Raw genomic sequence first — 17,832 nt, forward strand, 5'->3', positions numbered from 1 at the left:
CAAAATCTCAGTGAAACAGTTTTTATAAATGTCCCTCATTATGTATTGTACACTGAATACAAGTAATCACATGTCCTGCTTGACCTATATTGTGACGCTTCATGAGGGAGGATATACCTACAAAGAAATTGCGAAGAGGTTGGGCGGTGGGGCAACGAAGTCAGGTGTAAGGAAACTGCATAAGGGTTGCGAGCAGTGGATCGACGAAATCAGCCCCAAGAACTGGGAGAAAGCCCATGCTTACAAAACAAGATGAGCGCAGAATCTGTCGCCTGGCCCTGCAGGACGGTCAAAGGTCTGCAAAAGCCATCAACAACGTAATGAAAACATCTGGTGTCCAAGTTTGTGACCGAACCATACGAAAAAAACTTTGTGACAATGGTTTGCAAGCTAGGACCCCAAGAAAGAAGCCGTATCTAAACCAGAAACAGTGGCAGAAATATATAGATTGGGCTCTGGCACACAATGAGTGGACAGAAAAAGACTGGGATAAGATTATTTGGAGCGACGAGACCAAAATCAGCATCTTTGGGAGTGATGGAGTGAAATTTGTTCGGCATCAGCCTGGGGAAGATCTTTTGACCGAGTGCACCACGGCAACTATGAAGTACCCAGTGAGTGTGATGGTGTGGGGCAGCATGGCCAGCCATGGTGTGGGACGTTTGGCTGTCATTGATGTCAATATCAATGCCAAAAAGTATCAAGAAGCAGTGCTGGAGGCGAAACTGTTGCCCACAATCGAGGATTTGTTCGAAATTGACCCACAGAAGTGTGTCTTTCAGCAGGATGGAGCGCCATGCCATACCGCCAACAGTTCCATGAAGTGGTTCGGTGATCACCAAATCACTGTCTTGCCTTAGCCAGGAAATAGTCCGGATTTAAATCCGATGAAAAATCTTTGGTCAAGGCTTAAAGTGATGGTATCACGAAAAAATCCAATTAACAAGAGAGCTGATCGAAGCCATAATCCAGGCCTGGTATCACGTGATTTCACCTGAATATCTAGGACGTCTGGTTCACTCGATGCCTCAACGAATCGAAGCTGCTATTAAAAACAGAGGATATCCAATGAAATATTATTTTTTGTATTGCTAACTTTGCATATTTTTTTCCATAATAAAAGCATACCTGTAAAACTGTTTGTACTGAATTTTTCACTGGAAATTTGACAAATGACAATTTAAAGATAAATAATAATGATTATACTCACATATACTTCGATTGGAATATAAATTATAAGTGATTTTAAAATGTTAAAAATAATGACTAAACACAAAATTTTCTACATTTCCTAAAAGTGTCCAGAATTAATTCCACTAGTGTAAAATGATTTAATAAAACTAATAACAAAGATTCATTTGTACTCCGATTAGTAAAAAAATTCAACACTTGTATAACCAAAAGTGAAAACGTACAAGAGTGTTCACCTTTAAAGGCTCCTTCCAATGTGTTTACTGGTTAGTCAGGGACATCAAGTGTCTGATATTCTTATTTATTACATTTGTTTCATGAGAGACTTTATTATGTCCATTTATGTAGTGTGTATTACAGGTGGGTGGACTGTAAACTATCCAGTCTTTACGTAACAGTTTGCATAAGCAATTAAACATTAGGAGGTAAATTTACCAAAGGTCTATTTTTGGCTTTTTGATTGTTTTGCATCAGTTTTGAAAACCAACCATTTACTAACATCTAAACCGACGGCAAAACAACCAAAAACCTGACTTTATGAAAATATCGATAGTTGGTCTGATGTTCTATAGAGCAGTATAGGAGTCGCAAGTTTACTAATGGTCTGTTTTAAAACTGACTTTAAAACAACGGCAAACCCGTCCAAACATTAGACCTGGCAGATGCATTTGTGTGAAGCACTGCACAGATCACTGTAAAAAATATATATATTTTTTAAAAAGCGCGGGGTCCCCCCACTCCAAAATCCATGACCAGCCCAGGACCTCTGAGCCTAGGCTGTATTGGAAAATAGAGGAAAAATGGCGTGGAAGTCCCCCTATTTTCCAATAACAAGCACTAGGCTGAACTACTCAGGGGATAATGCTATAGCAGGACGACACACAGCGTGGGGTCCCGCTGCCCTAACAGCAACCAGTCCCAAACTGCTCAGTCCAGTGCTGGGTTCCCCCCGCCTATAGGCTCAGAGATCTGCTGGAGCTGGTTATGGATTTGAGGTGGGGCTCCACACTTTTTTTTTTTTTTTCCTGTTTTTAACTTCTGTCTGCTGTCTGTTTTGATTGAAGAGGTCAAAACCAAAACAGACGGACATCGACATCAGGTCTCAATTGAAACGGATACCCAACGGATAGTAAATACTAATTTTTTAGACAGCAACACGCTATCTATATCAGTCAGTTTCCTTGAGTTTGGAATAGAACCAAACCCGATGGTTAGTAAATTTACCTCTAGGTCAGAGGTTCCCAAGCTCTGTCCTCAAGGCACCCTAGCAGTCCAGGTTTTAAGGCTATCCATGATTGACCACAGGTGACTTAATTAGCACTTCAGTCAATGTGATTTAACCACCTGTGCTCAACCATGGATATCTCTAAAACCTGAACTGTTGGGGTGCCTTGAGGACCGGGTTTGGGAACCTCTGCTCCAGTTGTTTTAATTGGGGTAATTGTTCCAGCATGGAAGCAAAGTTATCATTCAGTGAGATACAGTACATTTTACATACAATATAAAAAGGAAGTTGCACAATTGAGGTGGATTCAAAACATGCAACGTTTAGATTTCTTTGCACTAGGCAGAACTTTTCCGTGCCATGTATCTCACTATGCTGTCAGCAGAAGAGTTAATAAGAAGGATTAAAGGGGGATCCAGAACATGCTGGCCAAATTGCTTTTATGTTTAATCCCCAGGGAATAGAACATCAACTGCTTTCAGCCAAATGCACTGACATATGAATATTTTACAGCAATTTAATGTTTTTTCCGGCTGCCCCAGAGGACTTGCGAATCAATTTGCGAATGTTGTTCTCTTGCAGTTAAAGGCTGAACTGGATAATTCAGGATGAAAGAGGCTGTCAGCCCAGAGCTTTTTAAGGGGCTTAATAAGAAAGTAACAATCACTCCCACCCGATATCCTTCCCCCTCCTCCCATCTGCTTAAACTTTTATAGTCAGAAATGTTCCTCAGCTACCGCTGTGTGTTCCGTATTCTGGGCCCTCACAATATGCCACCCAATTAAGAGGGTTATATGTGTTTGTTTTATAATTTATGTGCATAAATAAGATAGGTACTGAATGATTATGGGGAACCATCAATGAAAATCATTACACACACTGGCCGCTTCAATATATAAAGTAAACCTGCTCTTTAATGCAAATATCAATTCGGCTGACCATGTGGCAGTAATTAAGTGCATAAAAGCATGATGATATGGGGCCTGATTCACTATGGATCGCTATTCTGCGTATACGCACGCAACGCAGTTGCTAATATCAGCGGTGATATGTAAATGTTTACATTCACATTGTGATCGCAGCCTAACATTAGGACACCCACTTCCCCTTACTCCCATCTGTATACTTATGCAACATAGCGAAATAATCGGTAACATCGGTCCCATACGCACAGTTAAGGCAGGTCAGACCACACTTAGGAATTGCTTACATGCTATGAGGCCTCAGGCTGCATCTGGTATCGCAGTAGATAATTTAAGCCGTTGGAACGCACTGGCACGCCTGCGTTCGCCTGACCCACCACCCCCCCCCCCGTCACCACCCGCAAACGGCACTTCCTGTCAATGACTCTGGCATGGGTCTGTGTAGCCTCTGCGATCGCACTTCCGATCGCAGTGTCTGGTTTGCACACTGTGATGCATGCATGCGCAGTGCGAAATAATCGGGCGATTGCGTGTGTATACGCAACTGCGATCCTTGCTGAATCCGGCCTATGGCGAGCGGTTCAGTTGAAGTTCTAAACCTAGAATAGAAGTCAGGATCTAGGTGACTGGCTGTGGAATGATTGTTGGTGCCGGACAAGATGATTTTGGTACCTCAAACTTCTGATTTTCACGCACAACAGTCTACAGAGAATTTATAAAGAACGGTGCGCAAAACAAAAAACATTCAGTGAGTGTCAGTTCTGTGAGCAAAAATGCCTTAATAGATGTCAGAGCAGAATGGCCAGACTGGTTCAAGATTATAGGAAGGTGACAGTAACCCAAATAACCATGCGTTACAGCAGTTGCATGAAGAGCATCTTTGTCTGAGGTGGATGGGTTGCAGCAGCAGAAGACCACAACAGGTTCCTCATCTGTCCGCTAAGAGTAGGGAATTGAGGATACAGTGGGCTTATTCACACCTAACCCTGCTGACACTGAACCCCATTGTGTGGATTTAAAAAGCTGTAGCCAGTGACACCCCAGCTGTCAGAAGCTATTACAGGCTACACCCAATATAGGGAAAAAAACGTGTATAATATATTTGTGTATACCCTTCAATATGCATCACAGTATATACTTTTGGATAGATCAGCACATGGTAAGATTGTTCCCTGAGTGTGAAAAAAGTAAATGGCATGCTCAGCACATTTATGCACAACCTTCAATTTATAAATAACTTAGAGAACATCTCACCCTACCTGTTAGTCTCCCTCAGCCTCAGATAGCAATCCGGTGCAGGCCTCTACCATGACTGCCATATTTACCGTAAATAAGAACTGTTCGTGTCAGTAGCAAAGAGAAATCTAACTCACAAGGTGTTCTGTATCTGGAAGCTGACCTAAGATGATGCTTGTGGTCACAGATAAAGAATAATTTGGGGCATTGAAAGCATGCCTGTACTGCAGGCACACACATCAGTAGGCTTGCCGTACTATCTGTTTAAACTGTGACACTCTGTGGCTGATTAAAAGCAGGTGAAATGCAGACTTTGAGTCAGCCAGCCACAGAACATGTGCAATTCATGAGTGTCCCGTTTTAAAGGGATAGTGTGGTAAGTGTGTGTGTGTGTGTGTGTATGTATGTGTATATATGTGTATATATATATATATATATATATAATATATATTAGTCATTTTATGGTAATCCCTGAACTCCTATATAGTTTATCAACTAATGTATTTCTACTGGTTCTTATAAACGGATATGTAGATAATTACTTACTTATTTTGACTAGAATGGTTTTAACAAGTCCTTAATTACAGAATTATATTATAAATTGCATTCCTGATTCTGGTGCCAGTCAATTTGGGAAAATATTTGTTACTCTGTAGTGAAAATGCAGATTTACCTGTGACTTAACTGCATGTTATTCATATAATCCATAATAGCATTCTAACTTTCTATCTGCTTTTGTGATGAGTTTGCTGTGAGACATTTCTCCTACAGATTTGTTGTAGCCAAATAATGATGGTCTGTGATGCTGTCTCTCTTGTACAGTGAAGGTCCTCGTAAATAACTTTGTCTTGCTACTTGCAGGAGCTGTATATTGCAGTAGGCATCTCTGGGGCTATACAGCACCTGGCTGGAATGAAAGATAGCAAGGTAATATAGTTTAGTTTTCTGACTACCATCAAACATTATATTAATCCTTTCCCTTGTAATAAAAGCATTGGGTACAAGATCAGTGACTGCTGGATGACTTCCTACTCTCCCCTAAGCAACATTTCATTACTTGCTTTAATAGTTATCCAATGTATTGATTCACAATTGTATTGTTAATCCCTGATGGTGCTGCGGATACTTTGTGTCACCATATAAATAAATGATAATAATGTATAAGAGTTTACTTTTATTTGTATATATTGGGAAGTAACTACCCTATATTTCAACTGTTTTTCCCACTGTATTCTTTGTTTTTGTGTTACGAAGGCATATACCCCCTCTTTAGTAACTGTCGTCCTCTCAGAACACCAGTTATAGAAAAGATGATTCCCAGGGTAGAGATTAACCATAGGGCCTACAATGGATATTTCAACCTTGGGGCAGTGAAAACGGGGAAGTGTTTGCAGGTTTCTCTTTCCAAGAGTGATAATTAAATAGAATGCTAAGACCCCTATATGTATATTATGCAGGACCAACCTGATCACTATTATACTATGAACACACCACCTGATGCAACATTATAATACAGAGCAGGACAAGGGTGGTTATAATGACACCAGCTTTGACAATGTGGTTTACATTGCAGCAGCAGCAACGCCAGCTTGTTCTGTGCTCCTTGCCATGCTGACTGTTCAGATACCTTATGGTTGCCTAGTTGTGGTGCCAGAAACACTCATCTACACTGAGATATCAAATGTATTTGCTGTCATTGTAACTGCTGTTACAGGGATCCCTGTGGAAACCACTCCTGCCTGTTCCATTTTAACCATATACACCAAACTAGCAGCATATTCAATTTCTAGTTTTTGACTGGGGAAAGGGTGTGACCAGGCAAAAGCAGTGGTCACAGGGATTACTGATACTTGTAATAGTTGCATTTTCTGAGCAGATCACTCATTGCCTATGCTATCCGAGCTGCATGTTAGCCACACTCTCCCCTTTCCGCATTTGCACTGCAGCCATCAGGTGATGATCACAACACAGCTGCAGCAGACGGAATGTACTGAACAAAATCTAGCAGTAGCTCATGGCAGCCCTTCGTGCGCTTGGGATCCTGAGCAGTTTGCCTGATTTGCTCACCCACTCCAACCCCATCCTGCCCCTGGAGCAATTTGTGGAAGTTCTCTCACAATTACCTGACCGCCAATGGTGAACAAGCAGGTGCAGTATTCATTGCACAACTGTAGTCCATTTGTGGGACCCCCACTGTAATACGTATAGATGTAAGGCAAATATAAGCTGACTGGCCAGCCTTACATAGTCAATAACATGGAAGACTGCACTAAGAAAATATTGTATGAAGATCTCCTAAAATGTGAATGTCCCATGCAATCCCTGTGAAGGGAGCATGGTTCAATGGGACAAATATTGGTTATTTGGGATTTTTTTCACTGCAGTTGCCTTATCACTTCTTATAATGTGTTTTTATAACTTCTCTCAAAAGATTTTGGGCCTAATTCAGACCCGCTCTGGAGCGCTGAGCGTTCGCAAGCGGGCCAATGTTGGCCAAGTGCGCATGCGCACGACGGAGGCGGCTCCGTCGTGCGCATGCGCGAGGCACGAATAACGACGGCCAAGCTGTCGCTATGGGTCTCGCACCAAAGGGGGCGTGCTGTCGATGTTGAGTGACAGCACGCCCCCTTTAGTGGGTGTGCCGGGGGCGTGGCTGCCCAGACCGAGGCGTTCCCATGGGTTCGCCTACCGTCTGGGGCGGGCGCCACTGACATCACAAGTGATGTCAGTGGGAGTGCTCTCGGCTCTGATAGAGCCAAAAGCACTCCAGGGCTTGCGGCAGCGAGACCCTACCGCAAGGGTCTCGTCACAAGCCTGATGGTAGCGATGGTCTTGACCATCGCGACCATCTTTTTGGCCGCTCGCTATAGCTGTGGGTGGTCACCCACAGCTATGCGAGCGGCCAGGAGGCCGCTCTAAAAACTAAGGGGGACGGCCCTGATTCAGAGCGAGCGCTCTCAGAGCGTCCGGCTCTGAATCAGGGCCTCTGCCCATAGAACACTCTCTGCAATGTATCCCATTGATACTTTACACAGTTGCTTGTTTCCTAACATAGCATACACATTAATATTCAAATTATCCAGTTATTCCCTTCAGAAATCCTCAGCTAGTATCTTGTCACACTTTGTGCTCTGCTTAACTGTATAGTGATGTCTGTTTCCAGACCATTGTTGCCATAAACAAGGATCCAGAGGCTCCCATCTTCCAGGTATCCGATTACGGCTTGGTGGCAGATTTATTTAAGGTAAAAATCTAGTTTGTAGTCTAATCTGTGAGTTTGCTAAACCGTACAGTGTTATTGGTAATCTGTGAGCTTTAGATGGCAGATGTTTTGATCCTAGAAAGATTTATCCATTTTCTGTCAAATTGAGCAAACAAAGTTATATCAAATGGGCATTTTATGATTCCAATTAATTTTTTTTTCTAGTTAAAATATGACTTGTCACCTGCACCTGTTTATGTATAAAATACCTTTTTATGGTGCTTTTTTGTCTTGCTGTCTTAAGAATATTCATGTTCTCCTACTATATATTTTGAACTATGAAGGTCTAATTGACACAATTTCTTTTTTGTTGACCTCTGAAAATCTATTTAACTAATAATTTAGCTTCTCTAAAGCTTTAGTCCTCCTGGGGGCCAAATATAACATTATAGAATCTGGCGTACAAAGGTCTATCCTAAAGACAAGTCATGGCAAAACTCCATTCCTCCTCCCATATACTATCTTCAATGGTGTCCAAACCTTATGGTATTCTGCCCTATTGCCCCAAAATCTTGTAAATGTAATGTATACCACTTGGAATTGCCAGTCAATGTACAGATGTCCTTGCATATTTTTGCTGCAGTTGCTCTAAAAAGCCTCTCTTGGTGCGCAAGATCCCGTGAAACTCAGCTCCGGGGGTCTATTTTTGCATCTTTTTTTTTTTGAAAATGTATCTAAATGGCAGTGCGATGCAACTAAGGCGTACCAGCAGACTGTGCGGACTAATTTGCGACACTTGTATATCTGTGTACGACGGAGTCTCTGAATCTGTACAGGAAGAGCTAAGATGTACGGCTGCAGCTTTTTTCATTCCAAGTTCCGTTGTGTTTCATATACAGACTCAGGTACACACAGATATACAATACAGTCTGCAGACTACATTTTTGGCAAAAAGACGCCCGTCACTAGCAAAGTAGCACGGGATCTGGCAGCTCACTCACGCCAGGCAAGTCACGCAGCGTGGCGTGTTGAGGCTAGATGTACAAGGACACATCTGTTAGGTATTTGTTAATGCCTAGATCAACAGATAGTGAATATTACAGGACATTACCGAACATGTTAATGGGTTGCAAGGAATAATGCTGCAGTAGTGTTGCATGTTTGGATGTGGGGTATATAGTCAAAACTCTTTTGTTCAAATTGTTGTTAGGTTTTTTTTTTTAATCCACAAACAAGACTGAAGTTTGGTACACTTATATGTGCCTAGTGAATACCCAAGTGAACATACACAATCGATTTTGAAAACTTCTACAATAGGTCAAGTGTAAAATAAAAAAGTAACTTCTAAATCCTGTCTGTGATTTGAATATGCCTTTAGGACCATGCTTTAATTTTAACTCCCCCAACCCCCTCCAGCGTCCTATAGTTTTATTTTGCCCTTCCCCCACCCCACTGATGGCAGATCCCCCGGCCCACCATGGGCATTACCCCACTCACATGCAGAGCGCAGTGGACCGGGTGTATGGGGGGGGACTGATGAGCCGTTCCCCCTGCTGCAGCTGATTTCTGCATTTAGAGATCAGCCAAATAGTGCTTGGGGGGGGGGGGGAGAACTGGTCTCCTCTTAAAAACCAGGGGACACAGTGGGGCAGCGTGTCAGCTGAAACACGTCTAGCTGCAGTTGAATCACATGCGACCCCCATTTACTCTGTCCGATCTGTACTTTGAAACCCATTTAATCTGTCCAAAAACACATAATGGGACTCTGTTAGGATTACAAATAAATTCAGTTAGAAAGTCTAATTTTTTCACTGTGGCAAAACCAATGCATTTTGTCTTTGTGGCTTTTGCACATTAAAGATTAAGTGCATTACTTAGAAGTCATGGTGAGGAGCAGGTGGTCGCATATATACTATAGCTGCACCTTTTGGAATGGGGGTCCTTTTTAATGTTTTGAATGCCCCTATTTTGACGGAATTCAGAAATGAAGTGATAATGAGTTTTATTTTCTCTCTTGTGCATTTTTACATTTCTTTTTCTAATTTGTTACACCTAGTATACACACGTCTGTGCAGACTTCAGACCCGGATTACAGGTAGATTTACTACCCGCCTTATTTGGCCTTTCCCTGGACTACTTGGGAAAGCAGGTGCCAGTCCTTAATGGTGTTCCTGAACCCTTGCCTGCTGGCAAGGGCAAAGTCAGAGTCACTTACGATGTACACCATGTAGACCATTTCCTCAATACATTTTGTAGAAGCATATTAATTCCACCTGATGGAAACATAGATATTATGAATAATTGAAGTATTGTTTTCACCAGAGAATCTGCAGTATGAGCACCAGGACTCCCTTTGCCCATTGATATTTACCAAATTAGCACAAATGATACTTTGGGTAATTGTTAATATATCAGACTTTATCATATCTGAGTGCCTGCCAATAAACAAATCTCTTAATACAGAGACATTTTCCATACCAAACAAGGATTTGTTAATAACTGACTTCCCACAGCTGGTAAGCTGTGCACTTCATCAATGGGAACGGCTTCTTTAAGAGTGGAAAGCTTTTAACGGATTACTATTTGTGTCATTGATAAATAAGACCTTTCATATCCTTCTGTATTGGAATTTCTCCAGATTTTTTATATTCCACATTACAGGTTGAGTCTCCCATATCCAAAATGCTTGGGACCAGGGGTATTTTGGATATCGGAATATTCCGTATTTTGGAATATTTGCATAAAATAATGAAATATCTTGGGAATGGGACCCAAATCTAAACACAGAATGCATTTATGTATTATATACACCTTATACACATAGCCTGAAGGTCATTTTATACAATATTTTTAATAATTTTGTACATCAAAAAAAGTTTGTGTACATACATGAAATTCATTTATGTTTCATATACACCTTATACACACAGCCTGAAGGTTATTTTATACTATATTTTTAATAATTTGTTCTTTAAACAAAGTTTGTGTACATTGAACCATCAGAAAGCAAAGGTTTCACTTTCTCAGTCATGCCAAAAATATTCCGTATTTCGGAATATTTTGATATGGGAGACTCAACCAGTATAAGTATAATTCCATGAACACCATTTAGCCATGGTGATTTTTTTTTTAGCAAAATATATATGTCTGCATTAGTAATCTGTACTGTGTGACTGCAGCATTTCTGGGTTCCTGAATACTCGTAGATTATGGTTGTCTATGAAGGTACATGAATCGTAGCACAGTCATACAAGCAATTCAATTAGTGGCAATGTCCTCAAGGTACCGCTGTTCCGACCATTTTCCTGGCCACCGGCATAGTTTATTTTCCTTTGCATCCCATAGAGGTGGGCAAGAAAATGTGCGATGTTGGGGTACTGTAATTCTCTGTGATATTCGCAGCTGCACATCACTGAGAGCTGAAGTGCCCCCATAGACAGTAGATATGTACTGTGTAAGTTAAATAATCAGCAGCATATACACATAAGCATCTTAACATAGTTGTATTTGTGTATATATAATATATTTACACATTTAAAAAAATACTGTATTCAGCATACAGTATAACACATATGCATGTTTATGTACTGTAAGTGGCCTTTGTTGCACAATGATGTGTCTATTTCTTTGTCTTTAATATTCAACAATTTTCCCTCTGAGTAGGTCTGCCCACGTTGAGCAGGGTCATCCTAGTCTATTAAGCTTTTATTAATTATGATATGACAGGAGGTCTTCAGATTCATTTAAGGTGATGCTTGTTTATGAATTTCATTATTAACTTAGTATATTTTATATTTGTAGGTGGTACCAGAAATGACTGAACTACTTAAGAAAAAATAGAGAAGACACATTGGAAAACAATAGCTGCCTTTTGAAAATTAACATTGTAATTAACCATAAAACTAAATATGGACAAAACACCAGAGATCACTGTATATTAAGCTCATTGAAGAAACTTTCTATAGGTTTTTTTTTTACCAGCAGTGTTCAAATGGATAACACCATTTTATTAATGGACAATAATAAAATGTTAAATGCTGTACATTTAATAACAAAATATTTGTATTTGTGGGTAATTATGGTCTGTGTACCGTATCGAATAAATTAAAACTGTTTTGTACGATGATAAGCAAATTAACTGACAATGAAATACAATTCCTGGTACACCCATCATCCATAATGATCTGACATAATAAATACAAACTAAGCACTCATTTAAATTCATCCTAACAATAATGGAAGGAAAAAAATATTTTTTTACCTTCGTCGTGACTTGATGCATCAAAAGCACCTTTTTGATGTCGGTAAAGACAACAAATTATGATTAATTCCATGACAATGCTATTCACCTTCCTTATACTATGTTTAACATAAATGTCTTCAAAAGAGGGCAGCCTGATACCACTAACAAGTTCAGCAGACCAACCACTCGCTGTGAGAGCTTACAAACAGTTATTGTGCTATTACTATACCAAACTGTTATGTAGTTAGTCAAGATGTTTTCTACAACACCACCAATACAATCTACCTCCTAGGCAAATTTACTGTCAGCAGTTTTCTAGGGAACTAAAGGTCTTGCTGTGCCTTTTTTTACCAAGAGGGAAATATTCTTGGTACGAGATATATCCACAGAAATAACTGCTCACACTCTACCTCTGCATTATTCAAAATTACTGGCTCCAAATCTGACCTAGAAGAGCATCTAAAATCAATAATTATCTCCTTAGTCACTTTGGAACAAACTTCTAAAAAGTATCTCCATACTCCACTCAGCAACTCCACTTCCACACGCAGTCTCATTCCCATTACTTATGAGGCTCACGATGGTGGTATCATCATTATGCAATCATAAGTGAAAAGGACACTGTACTTTTATCCTACAACCCAACCCTATTGGTCATAGCAGTTTTACATAGCTATTCTAGTTCCAGTGCATCAAAAATTGATCGTACTGGGAGAAATGTATACATGTCTGTGAAAATAACGCAGCATCCAGGAGATGGAATCTTTAAAGAAATTGGGGAAATGCCTGACATTCACAGCAATGACTCCCAAACATTAAGTGTAATCGGTTATATTTAGATTTGGTAGCTTCTTGGCTCAGGAGTGGTCCAGGCCTGTATATTATTAGCTGTTACAATAGTAGATTGTATTACATGATCCCCAAAATAATTATAATTTTAGGGTTTGTTGAATGACTCCTTTATGACCTTAAATGTGTCAATGATAAATATACATACATGTTAAGATCTTTCCAAAAAGATTATGGTTGTAATAAATGTTACATATAAAACCTCAAGTAAGCACTGTCAGACCTCTTTATTCCACTTCGGTTACGGCTAGATCCCCTTCAGCTACAGGACCCTGACGTCATCCGTTACTATTAAATTATGGGTGGGGGATTTTGGGAGACACCTCTGCACTAGGTTTGGGTCAGAAAGATTATGTAGTCGCCCCAATTAGACAAATTATAGCAAGTATGTAGTCACTCTGTGGGGGTCATCCGTTACTATCCACGTGGACGTAGAGTGGGAGTAGTAACCTGTGGCGGGCAAAGCAAGCCACAGTGTCTGAAGTGTGGCGAGTGTACAACTTGCTACTATTGGTGGCCAGATATAACAGCGCTGTCAGAGCATGGAGCCGCACGTCCGCCCTAGGAACTAGGATCATTCAGTCCACTTCATCTCCAATGCAGGATATGCTCTTACGCATGTTTATTGCTTGTCTATACTAAACTTTGCTATTGGCCAATGTTTTACAGTAGCAATCATTTAAAAATTATAACAAAGTTGGTAGTAAATGATTGCTACTTTAAAATATCGGCCAGGCTCCCTGGGAATTCGCCAATGTCTGCAATTTTATTTACCCCATGGTAAGCTCACACTGGTGTTGATAAAAAATAAAGCATGTTTATTTTACTTCCAGGTAATTTAAATAACTATAATCTAATCCAGATAAGTGGTACACATGCACACTAACATAAAAGCTAGATGCACAGACGACAACTGAGCAATATCACTGGCCTTTAGTTCCTCCTGCCATTCTAACGAGCAAATTAAAAATACATAGGGCAGTCTGGGTGCAGCCGAGGGTGTATATATGTGTGTGTGTGTGTGTGTGTATATGTGTATATCTACAGTCAGGTGCATAAATATTGGGACATTGACAGAATTTTCATATTTTGGCCTCTATTCACCACCACAATGGCTTTTAAATAAAACAAACAAGATGTGCTTTAACTGCAGACTTTCAGATTTAATTTGAGGGTAATTACATCCAAATCAGGTGAACGGTGTAGGAATTACAACGGTTTCTATATGTGCCTCAGACTTTTTAAGGGGCCAAAAGTAATGGGACTAGCAACTCAAAAGCTATTTCATGGACAGGTGTGGGCTATTCCCTCGTTAATTCATTATCCATTAAGCAGGTAAAAGGTCTGGAGTTGATTCTAGATGTGACATTTGCATTTGGAATCAGTTGCTGTCGACTCTCAATATGAGATCCAAAGAGCTGTCACTATCAGTGAAGCAAGCCATCATTAGGCTGAAAAATCAAAACAAACCCATCAAAGAGCTAGCAAAAACATTAGGTGTGGCCATATCAACTGTTTGGAACATTCTTAAAAATTAAGAACGCACCGGAGAGCTCAGCAACACCAAAAGACCCGGAAGACCACGGAAAACTGGTGGTGGATGACAGAAGAATTATTTCCCTGGTGAAGAAAAACCCCTTCACAACAGTTGGCCAAATCAAGAACATTCTCCAGGAGGTAGGTGCATATGTGTCAGAAGTCAACAATCAAGAGAAGACTTCACAAGAGTGAATATAGAGGGTTCACCACGAGATGTAAACCATTGGTGAGCCTCAAAAACAGGAAGACCAGATTAGAGTTTGTCAAACAACATCTAAAAAAGCCATTACAGTTCTGGAACAACATCCTATGGACAGATGTGACAAAGATCAACTTGTACCAGAGTGATGGGAAGAGAAGGAAAGGAACTGCTCATGATCCAAAACATACCACCTCATCAGTGAAGCATGGTGGTGGTAGTGTCATGGCCTGGGCATGTATGGCTGCCAATGGAACTGGTTCCCTTGTATTTATGATGATGTGACTGCTGTCAAAAGCAGCAGAATTAATTCTGAAGTGTTTCGGGCAATATTATATGCTCAAATTCAGTCAAATACTTCAGAACTCATTGGACGGCGCTTCACAGTGCAGATGGACAATGACCCGAAGCATACTGCAAAAGCAACCAAAGAGTTTTTTTAAGGCTAGAAAGTGGAATGTTATGCAATGGCCAAGTCAATCCCCTGACCTGAATCCGATTGAGCATGCATTTCACTTGATGAAGACAAAACTGAAGGGAAAATGCCCCAAGAACAAGAAGGAACTGAAGACATTTGCAGTAGAGGACAGGCAGAGCATCACCAGGGATGAAACCCAGCGTCTGGTGATGTCTATGCGTTCCAGACTTCAGGCTGTAATTGCCTGCAAAGGATTTGCAACAAAGTATTAAAAAGTGAAAGTTAGATTTAGGATTGTTTAGTTTATCCCATTACTTTTGGCCCCTTAAAAAGTGGAAGGCACATATAGAAACCGTTGTAATTCCTACACCGACTGGGGAACACTGGACAATGGGATTGGAGGTTGGGGCTGGGGAGCTTAATGAAACTATCTTTAAATCCTAAACTCCCTCTTGCAATCCCACAATCCCAGTGTTCTTTAAGAGGAGTGGGTCACATTTTGTATGAGCTGCTATGTAGCCCTTGTAGGCAAAAGTATGTGGCAGCAATGTCTTAAGTCTTTCCAGGGCGGAAACTTTTGTTCCGTCTCTCTCAGTGGTGGTTGTGCCGGTAGTGGGACATTGGAGAGGGGACTTCATCAGCAGAACCACGTTTCTCCTAGGGCAGTTGTCTTCCTACTACTCGGGAGTGAAGCCTTCGGCGTGGAGATCTCATGGCCTCTCGGCATGTTTGCGAGGCTCCACAGTTTTGTATGGGATCCAGGTATCCGATGCCTTCCGCAAGTGACTGCCTTGAGTTTTCCGTGGAATTTGGATAACAAATTCACGGAAGTTTGTTTTCTAGTGGAGTTTGGCTCTTCTTCCAAGGGTCCAAACCATTTTTACACCAACCATTTTGTCCGCAGGTGGAGCTGTGGAATCTTAATCTAGTCTTCTGGGCTCTCGCACAGGCTCCATTGGAGTCGTTGCATTCAATGGATCTTCAGTTAGTTGCTTGGAAGCTGGTCTTTAATTACGGCTATTGCCTTCTCTTGGCATAGTTTCGTATTTAGGGTTTGCAAGCTGTCTTTGCTAGTCTTCCATGAAGATTGTGCGGTTTCCCGTGCAGGTTTTACGATTCCAACCTGCGCTGGTTTCGGATATTGTCCTTCTGGTTCTTCCTCCTTTGGTGAATTCCCAGGACTGGAAAGATCTGAGCTCTGCAGATTTCATTGGACACGTCTTCTTTGGTACGCCGCACTGTTCTATGCGGGTTCTTTATGATGCGTAGGAACATGTTTGGCAGACCCTTGTGCATTGGATCCGCTCCGTCACTACTCAAACCTATTTGCAGGGCCGGATTATAGGCAGGGCGACAGGGGCGGTCGTCCTGGGGCCCCCACACACTGTCCCCGGCTCCCGGACACTTTTACTAACTAAAACAGGAGTACAGCATTTAGCTGTCTCTGCTGCTGTCCTCCTCGGCAGTCAGCTGTTTACTTAGAGCTGTCGGCAGCCGAGGAGCTTCTCTTCAATCACTGACTGTGTCAAAGTCTCGCGAGATTATGACATCAAATCTCGTGAGACTGTGCCTGGTTTGCCCACACTAGCCAAGGCTGCCTGCACAGTGTGTGAGAGTCTGCAAATAAGGTAGAGCAGACCTGAGCCTTCAGTGTTTCCCCGGGCGCTGGTGGTGCTGTATAATCGTAGGTAGCCCGGTGTTTGTGTATTTTATATGTGATACAGGTTGATGACGTCGGAGTCCCGCGCCGCGCTGCATGTGTGAACACGAGATTCTCTGCACCTCACTTTATGTAATACTCTATATAAGGTAAGCACTTTTTACTGTTGTATGTTTCCACTTCTGCACCCTTTCCGGCTTTGAAACGTCGGCTCAATTAAATATGCACTTTATCTTTTGAAAAAGTCCAAATGAGTGCCGCCTCCTTCTATATGGAAGACCGATTTTTATATATATATATATATATATATATACACACATATATATACACAGTGACACACACACATTTTTTAATGTACATATATATTAATTTATACATACAGTATACACACTGTGTATATTATATATGTGTGTGAATGTATGTATGTATGTGTGTGTGTGTGTGTATGTATATGTGTGTGTGTATATATATATATATATATATATATATATACACACACAATACATTTTTTTTATATATCTCTGATAGGGGCCCCCACAGACCTTAATCCGTCCCTGCCTATTTGAGTGCAGGGCGACTGCCACCAGACCAGGTGTCAGTGCCTTCCGATAGGGCAGCGGCGGTCCTATGGGTGTGAGGCAGGACTTCAGCAGCACAGGCCCGTCGTGCGGCCCTCTGGTCGCGTCCGCTCATTTTTACGTTTCTGTAGGGGTTTTTTTTTGCCTCCGGTGGCCTCCAATTTTGGGCCTACAGTTCTCCGGTCAGGCAGCCTGAGCATTCCCTCCCCTGAGGGTGGCGTTTGAACGTTCCATTGTCCAGTGTTCCCCAGCCTTGCTGCAAGAGAAAATAGGCAGGCTGGGGAACATTCCAATCCCTCCCTCACGCTCAGTCTTGTTTGGTTCTTGGCTGGTCTTTTCCCTACTGGTTTGTCTGGTTGTTCTAAGCAGTTTCACGGGGTTCCTGCTACTCCTCTCCAGACTCTTTTAAAGAAGTACTGGAATTTTGCAGGGTGGAGGTTAGGATTTAAAGCTACAGTTTCATTAAGTCCCAGCTCCAGCCCCAACCTATAATTCCATGGTTGTGTTCCCCAGCCTGCTTAAGAGAAAAGGATTCAACAGTAAGTTGACCAAAAATCTTATATATGGCA

The 17,832-nt window shown here is 41.4% G+C and overlaps 1 protein-coding gene across 2 annotated transcripts in view; it reads left to right on the forward strand.

Moving 5' to 3' along the window:
* ETFA (electron transfer flavoprotein subunit alpha) overlaps nucleotides 1-13,076 on the forward strand; it is a 47,018-nt gene extending 33,942 nt beyond the window's left edge. Inside the window, exons 10-12 of one of the 2 annotated variants that reach the window (XM_088446887.1) lie at nucleotides 5,437-5,502; nucleotides 7,739-7,819; nucleotides 11,579-13,076. In XM_088446887.1, coding sequence (XP_088303013.1) covers nucleotides 5,437-5,502; nucleotides 7,739-7,819; nucleotides 11,579-11,617 — 186 coding nt within the window. In that variant the 3' untranslated portion in view covers nucleotides 11,618-13,076. The remainder of the gene's footprint in view (nucleotides 1-5,436; nucleotides 5,503-7,738; nucleotides 7,820-11,578) is intronic. The other variant, XM_088446896.1, reaches the window with a different exon arrangement.
* Nucleotides 13,077-17,832: the final 4,756 nt, after the last annotated feature.

This window comes from Taudactylus pleione, unplaced genomic scaffold (genome assembly GCF_031769625.1).
Source record: "Taudactylus pleione unplaced genomic scaffold, aTauple2 ptg000019l, whole genome shotgun sequence".
NCBI classification, from domain to species: Eukaryota; Metazoa; Chordata; class Amphibia; order Anura; family Myobatrachidae; genus Taudactylus; species Taudactylus pleione.